Consider the following 10000-nt stretch of genomic DNA (forward strand, 5'->3'; position numbering starts at 1 on the left):
CCATGGCCCACTCGATGGCAATAGAAACACTCCCGTTCCTCTTTGGAAACGGACGGGGATTGAAGCCTTCTGACTAGGCTGAACACTAGAAGTGGACATGTCCGTATTAGACCTATAGGGCGAGAGAACACATGAACAGGCTTATGTGTGAGTACGAACTCGTCTGCTAATACAGCTGCCTCGGACAATGACACCACCTTCTGTTCATTTAAATACGTTACTAAACGTTCGGGTAAACTATTCTTGAATTCCTCAATTAACATCAACTCTCTAAGAGAGGAAAAATCAGTAGCCTTACTAGCGGCGGTCCAGCGATCAAACAACGTTTCTTTATCCCTAGCAAACTCCACAAAAGTCTTACTAGGCAACTTCCTATGACTTCGAAATGTCTGACGGTATGCTTCAGGTACAAGTGCGTAAGCGCGCACAACAGTGGCCTTCACAATGTCGTACTCTAAACTGCCCTCCAGCGACAGGGCATTTACTACTTCCTCTTTACCCACAAGCTTACACTGGAGTAACAGAGGCCATACGTCCTTAGGCCACCTCAAAGAAATGCGTTCAAAAGCATTAAAATACGAATCAATTTCAGACTCTCGGAACTGAGGAACTAGAGCAATGTGCTTACTCACTTGAAATGTATCAGAGGAGTGGGCTGCTGGAGAAGGCGCGATGGGGGGTACTGTGGGCAAAGCACGCCCAGCTTCCAATTCCAGCCTCCTCAGCTTCAACTTCTTCTCCGCTTCAATCTTCAACCTACGTATCTCCAAACGAAGGCTATACTCGGCCTGCCTCTCCTTATCATGTACCACTGCCTGTAGGCGGGCCAGGCGCACCTTAAGGCGGACATTCACCCCTGATGCCGCCGATAACCCTGAGGTTCCTGGCGAGAGCGGCTCAAAATGGGGTAAGGGAGAAAGGCGGTTTAGTCGCTACGAAAGGATCCCCTCCCCCACCGGTGTTACCGTCAGCCTCCACCACCCCACATTTCTCCTTCACATCCAAGAGGGTTACTGAAGCTACGAGAAGAGGAGGGAACAAAGAGACTGGGTCAGCACACGCTGCTTCACCCCCACCTAATACCTGTCTATCCACCAACATTCCCACAACTAGTTCCTTAAGACGTTAAGAGTCTTTTTTACAGCCAATTCAAAATGATACGCTATTTTATACAGATCATCCTTCCGACAGCAATTAATCTGATCCACTGTTGGATCACTCAGAAACGCATCTAAATCCAATGAAGCCATATCTACCGTCTGTCGCTACTAGGCTACACACATATAACTAACAAAACACAACCTATAGGCTACACCATTCCACAATAAGTTTGGTGCACGGGCAACATCCCGGACGAGCCCTTCAAGCCATTTCATGTTACGACCCAGCTGTAGCTCGTCTCAGTCTAGGGTTGAGGAGCCATAACACGAAATGTAACACACCAAACAAATTGAAGAATGGGACACCACACAAGGACTGAAATGCAAAATAATATTTATTGCCACATGCAACATTGTTTTCGGGCATGGGCAAATAACATAAGAAAAGGTCGCCGAGGGAATAAGAGAATTACGAGCGGTGCCAAATAAAAGAACTGATAAAGATAAGGTGACCCCCTAACTGGTGATACTAATAATATATACAACCTAAGCTAATAAATACAGTGGTGGCACATGCCCCTAACCTGGTGATGGAGATGTAGACCCCGATGTATCTTACCTATTCACTTACCCCTCGGCTTACGTGAATAGCAAATAACAAAAGATATAACTGACAATTGACAGAACTAAATGAAATACTAACAAGAATAGAATACCCTAAACAATAGCAACTAAACTAGGAGTCGACAAAACAAGCTAAACGATCAAACTAAATAACGGGTCAACTGACAATGGGGAGACAGGGGAAGGCTTAAATAAAGGCGGGCTGTCTCCGGATTGGTCAGGAACAGAAGGATGGGCACGGGGATGATTGAATGATGGGCACAGGGATGATTGACAGCAGATGGCGGGATGGAACCTGAGAGTAGAATGACAGGGAGAGGGAGAACACAGAAGGAACACAACACAGGAACACAGGGAGGAAGGCTTGTGGACGTAACAGCCACTTTGCTTATCGTCCGCTGGCTTCTGATTGAGGCTTGTAGCTACATCGAGCACCATGTTGCTGGTAGTTGTAGTTGTTCATCCATTTCTCGCCAGCCTGCGCCCAGCAGTTATCCATCACATCACACAAATGTCCCACGCAGGCCTCTGTATCGACCACTAAAAAGCAGCAGGGAAACATGAGACTAAACTGTTGGCCTAATTTAATAACCGGCTGCCATCATACAACCCGTACAGTCATATTAGAGTCTTATGATGGGAGATCAGTGCTGAGAATGAGTACTTAAACAACGTTTCCCACAATGCCGTGCTTCTGGGGGGGTGGGGGGGGGGGCATTTGAGTTCCTGTCAGCAGCTATATAGGTACTTACTGTATGACACATGCTAGAAATGCAACTGTAGCTCAAGGTTGATGGGGGGAATTTAATTTGAATTCCATCTATTCCGGAGTCTGTACATTCAAATCAAATGATAATCACATCATACACACATCATAATCCATACCTCTCTCCATGTCCTCCGCAGAAAACTTCTACAAAGTGGAGGGGGCCAAAGATGCCTTAATCTGTGGGGAGGCAAGTGATGCTGGGTAAGTCTGGTATTTTATAACCCTGTTTTATAGGTGGTGGTGGTGTAAGGTCCATACTCTACATCCTGGTCACTAACTTGTCTGTTTGCCTTACTGTGCGACCTGTTTGTCGCTTGAATGATCAGACCCATGGGGATGTTGTTGATAAGGGTGTACTGTATGTTTTTGACCGTGAGGTGGAGATGGTGGTCACTGCTGGGAATCACTGGTTAACCATTTCCTCTCATTGTCCATTGCTGGGGAGAGTCCATGTGAGGACAGTGAGAGACATCAGCTCCTGCTGTGAACAGTAGAGAGATATTGACGGATTCCCTGTGAGCTGTCCATGGGACACTAATGCCCGGTTCAAACTACAGGATTTTTGGGCTGATTTATTCCCGATTCACCCCTCCTGACAGTCGGAGGAGATTTCTGGTCTGGAACGTTGGTTGGTACCAATGTTTGGCCCAGATTATCTTGTAATGTGAGGGGTTTACAGATCCAATCTTATACTTCCCAATCGGCTCGCAGACCCATCGGGGCGGCCCTGATAATACCAGACATGTTTTATATTTTGATTATTTTGTCACTACTTTACAAACGAGACAGTGAGACCAATGGTTCGTTGCTCCCTCAGGCACGATAATATCCTGTAGTGTGTGATGAGCCGTTATTTTCATATCTTGTCGTGTGTGCTTGTTTGAGATTCACAAGAACATCTGTTAAGATTCTCCTTATCTGCGTGATGCAACCCGATTTCGAAATCGCTTAGGATTTTAAATATCCTGTAGTGTGAGCCCGGCATAAATTAGAGCCTCTACCAGAGGACTGGTTGGTCAGGGGTCCTGAGGTGAGCAGGGTCGAGGTGTCTGAGGAGATGCCTGGACCTGTGTAACCGAGAGCTAACTGAGGAAGATAGGCTGGTCTGAGACTTAACTCTGTGAGTCAGGGGGAGGAGGAGAGAGAGAAAGAGAGGGAGACAGGAAAATAGATGGATGGAGAGAGAGAGGGAGGGAAGGATAATGACTCAGCCTTCCTCTTGGCCACAGAGACAGAGGACACCATGTACTTTAGTCTTAGACTGTCAACCCTACAGGCTTGAGAGAGGGGGAGAGGGAGAGAGAGAGAGAGAGAGAGAGAGAGGAGAGGGAGGAAGAGAGAAAGAGAGAGAGAGAAAGAGAGAGAGAAAGAGTCTACAGGGTCGAGTTAGATATGTTCCACATACTGGTCCCCATGCCTGAAGCTTGACAACTCGTAAGCTAATCTAATGCTTTGTGACTGGAGGATGTTTTTTGGTGGAAACAAGTAGATGGAGAGAATTTAGTTATGCACACCTGCACTCCTGTTAAAATGGGGGAAACAAGATGAAGCACACCTGTTGCACAACCAGTCAATTTGTAGCCAACCATTCATTTCATACATATGTATATGTACAACTTTTGTTCTTTTGAGATATGAAATAATAAAAGAACAAAAGTTGTATTTATACATAATACATACTGTACATACATACATATACACATACACTGTATTTATGTGTACGTGTGTGTGTGTGTGTGTACTGTATGTATGTATGTATGTATGTATGTATGTATGTATGTATGTATGTATGTATGTATGTATGTGTACACAAGCAGTGTATACAACTTTTGTATCTCCAATAGTTTGTATTCCAATTTTGGAGATGAAAAATGTGTCCTGCCATCTCTCTGCTTATGTTAGTGATCTCCTAACATGCTTGTTACTCTTCTAAATAGGAAGTTGTTCTAAACAGGAAGTTGGTCTAAACAGGGATTGTACTAGCTAGATATTGTATTGTGAGTTAGTGGGCTACAGCAGAACCACCAACCACTCTCTGCTACATCAGTGTCAAGGTCATGTTAGAGTGACTCTTTTGGCTGCAGGCCCTGCACTGGGATTGGCATAATGGGGCCGTTTAGGTTGAGTTACGACGTCTCCTGAATGTTGTGAATGAGGCATCTGCCTACAGAACCCCAGACAGAACAAAGACCAGCTGTGTCCCCACAGGAGATAAGGCTAGACCAGACATTAGAAATGACCCGGGTCCACCAGCGATAACACACACACACACACACACACACACACACACACACACACTAGGGCTGTCAAATTAGCTCAGAAATTATATTCAACTTTCTTTCTTAAAGGAGTAGTAAAGGGAAAATCATGTTTAGCCCTGTTTTAAGGTCACTTATGATCATGTTCAGATCAAAAAGTTGACCAAACTAGCACTTTTGAGAAAGTCTGATAATTGCTCTACCACCGTTTAGGTCATACAATGTATGTAACTTGTATGCACAAGTTGAGACAGTTTAGAGCGGACAAAGATGTGTTGACCCTCTTTTATCGGTCCTTTGTGGAGTATATTTTGACTTTCTGTGCTACAGCCTGGTATTTCTCACTGTCGGTGAGCGATAGAAGTAAACTGCATAAGAGAGTCAACATGTCAAACAAGATTGCTGGGCAGAAGCAGAACTGTATGACGATGACCTGCGAGTCCTGATTGGCGAGGAAAGGGCAGGCAACCATTAGAGACCCATTACATCCTCTATTTCCTGCATATGAGCTGTTACCATCAAGCAGATGGAATAGAGTGTCAGCCCACTGAACCAATCGGGCTTGCGGGTCCTTTGTGCCAAACAGTATTATAAGGCTGAACAAGCTGGGATAGGCCACTGGATGTGCACTCCTGACATGCTGTACACAGATGTGTGGATGTTGTTGAAGTGTCCTGTCACTTGTCTGTCATTGTATTGTATGGCTATGCACTGTACTTGTGCTTATACTGCTGTTGTTGTTGTTGTTGTTGTTGTTGTTGTTGTTGTTGTTGTTGTTGGTTGCTACTGTCGTCAATGTTTACTGTCTACTGTGACTGTCTATCTATCTATCTATCTATCTATCTATCTATCTATCTATCTATCTATCTATCTATCTATCTATCTATCTATCTATCTATCTATCTATCTATCTATTTATCTATCTATCTATCTATCTATCTATCCATCCATCTATCTATCTATCTATCTATCTATCTATCTATCTATCTATCTATCTATCTATCTATCTATCTATCTATCTATATATCTATCTATCTATCTATCTATCTATCAAGACCATCATTTCACTGATTGTTCAAGTATTGAGCGAGCTGCAGTTGTTCTCCCATCTCTCACTGAGCTACAATGGAAGTCAATGGGACAAAACTATGATCAATGTGCTTTTCCAAGACCGGAAGCATAGGGTGTAATCTTACCAGTCTCAGTATGCTCTCCTGTGAAACGCATCGCAATCCGAATATTTTATAGGACTAAATGTCTATTTAATATAACTTCTTAAATGGGAACATAAAAGGTCAAGTCAGCATCCTTCCGCTACTCTCCCTCTCACAAAAATATTTTTTACTTTGACCCTCCCTAAGTGATAAATAAAAAAAAAGATTGACCCCCCACATCAAATAGGCAATATTCATTTTAATATGATGTTACTCGAAATATGAAGAAAACAACTTGAACTTGAAACTGAGTCATCCACATGGTTCCACACGTCGTGTCTGTTCATGAGTGGCTGAATCTACCCAGAGCACCACTGATTCACCAGCTGCTGTATACGCCCACTGTCTGGATAGGCCAAGCACAAAGATCGACTGATAGGGCAGACAAAGAGAAATGATACAAAACAGCTTGCCGGAATCCAAAAAGCTGAAGAAACTTTAACTTGGATTGATTCAAATTTGTATGACCCTCCCCTCGACTCAAATAAAAAAAAACAGTAACCCTTTGTTGTTATAAAATTTAAAAAGCATGACCCACCCCTGTTTTCCTCCAGTGACCCCCTCCCATACATTTCAAATGGTCCCTGAGTGCAAAAATAAGTTACATTAAATTACTGTAGAAGTTAAAGATCTTGCTGTGCCCCTTTAAGTCATCAAGCTGCAACCCATCTCTTTGACTCAGTGCACTGTGACAGTATGGGATGTGATAGACTTTAAATGACAAAACTATATAAACCAACAGCTAGGATAGTTCCGGCTGTGTGACATCACCCTCTTAGACAGGCTCCCGTCGTGATGACATCAGCAACTTATCAGCATTCCAAACGCCCCTCTTAGAGGCCAGAGGACTGATGGCAAACTGCTCCACTTCAGGACTATTGAGTGGAATATGATGTGTATTGCAGTGGTGGTGATGATGTGATGACGGCCTTTGAGGAGGTGTGTGTGTTTGCCTGTGGTGTGTGTGTATTCATGCATTTGTATGCGTTTGCGTGCGCGTGTTTGTGTGTGTGTGTTTATGTGTGTGTGTGTGTGTGTGTGTGTGTGTGTGTGTGTGTGTGTGTGTGTGTGTGTGTGTGTGTGTGTGTGCGCGTGTATGTGTGTGTGTGTGTGTGTGTGTATTCATGCATTTGTATGTGTGCTGTTGAGACAGTGTTTGTTGGTTCATGGGAGACTCGTGTCTTGTTTGTTTGCATGTCTGGCAGATTGCGTGTGTGTGTCTCTCTGGCTATGCCAATACAGCTCTGCGGTGATCAATACTGTCCCTTGTCCCTCTCTCCACTGGCCTGTCTGTGTTCCAAGCCACCTACCACAACCTCACCTGTCAATCACGACCCCGGCTGCCCATCAGCACTTAGTCAGTGGACCTAGAGACTATTGTTAATACATAAAATCTAGACTGACTCTAGAACGTGACCGAATGGCAGCCATCTTGACCAATGTGACAGCCGTATGGAGATGTCAATGGAACTTCCAGTATATCCATTCAAGGGTTGTTGTTTTAATTCTTTGGCACACAGACAGGACAGACGCACAGCCCTCGTCTCAAGTGTTTATCCTCATGTTAGCCAGCATGTCACATCGTTTAGCGTCACTCCGATCAAATATGTGTAAATTGACTGGAGATCGACTTGGCAGGGGCGAAAGAGAGAGAGAGAGAGAGAGAGAGAGAGAGAAGAGAGAGAGGGGGGGTACCACGCTTTAGTCACATCAGATTCATTGTGAGCCTCTGGCCTGCTTCACTAATCGCCCTGGAAATGGCAGCCTGGCTGACAGAGAGAGGAGGAGAGGAAGAGAGAAAAGTAGAGGAGAGGAGAAGAGAGGCGAAGGGAGGAGAGGCAAGGAGATGAAGGGAAAGAAGAGGAGAAGGGGAACGCAGCAATAGCAACAGGTCGCAGATTCATCGGCTCCGTCCGATAATTCAATGAACGTCTCACGCGTGCGTCGACACTCAGATGTACTGTCACATCCTTTCCCCATCTCCGCCCTGGGAAGTGTAAATGGAACTGCCAGTAACAGCCTCTTACGCCATCATTATTGCAGCGTCATCACTATGGTGTCTGTCTGTCATCAGAGATCCCTGTCCAGAGATGCCTGCCTCCCTCCCTGCCTCCCTGGCTGACCCTCTGTCCCTCGGAGTGATTGTATGGTGCCAATGTGTCTTCATTAAACCCTGCGTCTCTCTATAAATACCCCATCATTAAGGCATATCTGTGATACCAGGAAGGATGCTGTTAGGGTTTGACGCTGGTGGAGCTAGGACCCAATAGCTTAGTGGTACCAGACTGGATCAAGAACAGCACTGGTCATCAGCTCCTAGTAGATCTAGAGAACATAGGGACGGGAGTAAGCACCGGTCATGTCCTATAGATCTAGAGAACATAGGGACAGGTGTAAGAATTGGGCATCTCCTCAAAGGTCTGGTCCAGGAATAGTCAGTTGTCAAGAGCAACACGGGCTTGTTTGTTTACTTGATTCTATATTCAGAGCTGATACTGTAGGTGATATTGTAGTTGATGCAGTAATAGCCAGAGATCTGATTAAGGAAACGTTTGATTTATCTGTTCTGTTGACTGAGGTTCCCTGTATAACAGCTTGAAATATGAGCCTGGATGAGAGAGAGAGATGGAGGGAGAGAGAGGGGGGGGGGGTGCGGGGGGGGGGGGGGAGGGAGAGAGGGGGGGGGGGGGGGAGAGAGGAGAGCAGAAGCTAGGCACAATCTCCATAGGCAACAACCACCTCGATACGGTTGCTATAGGAATGTTAAGTACTCTCCTCCTCCTGGTCCAGGCCTTAGTGGTACCAGACTGGAGCAAGAACAGCACTGGTCATCAGCTCCTAGTAGATCTAGAGAACATAGGGACGGGAGTAAGCACCGGTCATGTCCTATAGATCTAGAGAACATACAGTAGGGACAGGTGTAAGAATTGGGCATCTCCTCCTAGTAGATCTAGAGAACATAGGGGGGACTGATGTAAGCACCAGTCATCTCCTACTAGCAGATCTAGAGAACATAGGGATGGGTGTAAGCATGGGAAGCGTTCAAACTCCCAAGAGTGGGTCCATTTGAGACGCAAAGAGATACGACCAGATAAGAAACACCATTGTTACCTAAAGGACCATTGTGTTAGACAGTGCAGACACCCACCTACAGTTTATTACAGCTCAACAAAATGAATACAGTGGATCACGTACTGTAGCCCTACAATAATCCCAACACTCACATGTACACACACACACACACACACACACACACACACACACGGACACACACACAACTCTACTCACATGTTATCAGAACAACTCCCAAAATGGAGTGAGAGAGTGGGGGTGCGAGACTGGCCATGAGGAAGGTTCTGAGAAGCTTGTTCCCAGCGCTGGGCTGCGTTGTTTCAGTTGTCTCAGGGGGGACTGCAGGAGGAAGGAAGCGAGGAAGAGGAGGGAGATAGGAAGAGCAGGGAAAGGTTACTCAAGTGTAACCACCATTCCCACACCTCTCCTGGTCCAGCTCCTGGACAAGCCACAGTAGAAGGGCACACACACACACACACACACACACACACACACTCACACACACACACTCACACACACCTTTCCACTGAGGCTGGCGAAGCACACTGGTGCCCAGAATAGCTGTAGTCTCTCAGTGTGTGTGTGTGTGTGTGTGTGTGTGTGTGTGTGTCAGTCAGGATGCCATGCTGTGGTAGTCTGGTGATAGGGAGCATGCCACCCCAGCTGCCTCAGTGATGAGAGAACCCAGCTCCACTAACATACACACACACACACACACACACACACTCACTCACTCACTGACTGACTGACACACACACAGACACATACACAGCGCAGAAAACATTATCTGATGGTATAGTATGGGCACATGGTTGACTGTCTTTGAGAGTGTGTGAGTAGGAGATATGTGTGTGTGAGTGTGTGTGTTTGTGTGTGTGTGGGGGGGGGGGTTCTTGAAGTGGTTCCGTCCATTAACACCCCCCACAGAGACACAGGGAGGTGTGTGTCAGATAACATCCATCA

At 45.6% G+C, this 10000-nt stretch overlaps 1 protein-coding gene across 1 annotated transcript in view; it reads left to right on the top strand.

Annotated features, from left to right (window-relative positions):
• Nucleotides 1–10000, top strand: part of scn5lab (sodium channel, voltage gated, type V-like, alpha b) — a gene marked incomplete at both ends in the record, with an annotated part of 94392 nt that overhangs the window by 19930 nt on the left and 64462 nt on the right. The window contains one exon of the mRNA XM_084453940.1: nucleotides 2631–2694. Within this exon, the coding sequence (XP_084310066.1) occupies nucleotides 2631–2694 (64 nt within the window). The remainder of the gene's footprint in view (nucleotides 1–2630; nucleotides 2695–10000) is intronic.

Source organism: Borostomias antarcticus, assembly GCF_949987555.1.
Source record: "Borostomias antarcticus genome assembly, chromosome: 2".
NCBI lineage: Eukaryota > Metazoa > Chordata > Actinopteri > Stomiiformes > Stomiidae > Borostomias > Borostomias antarcticus.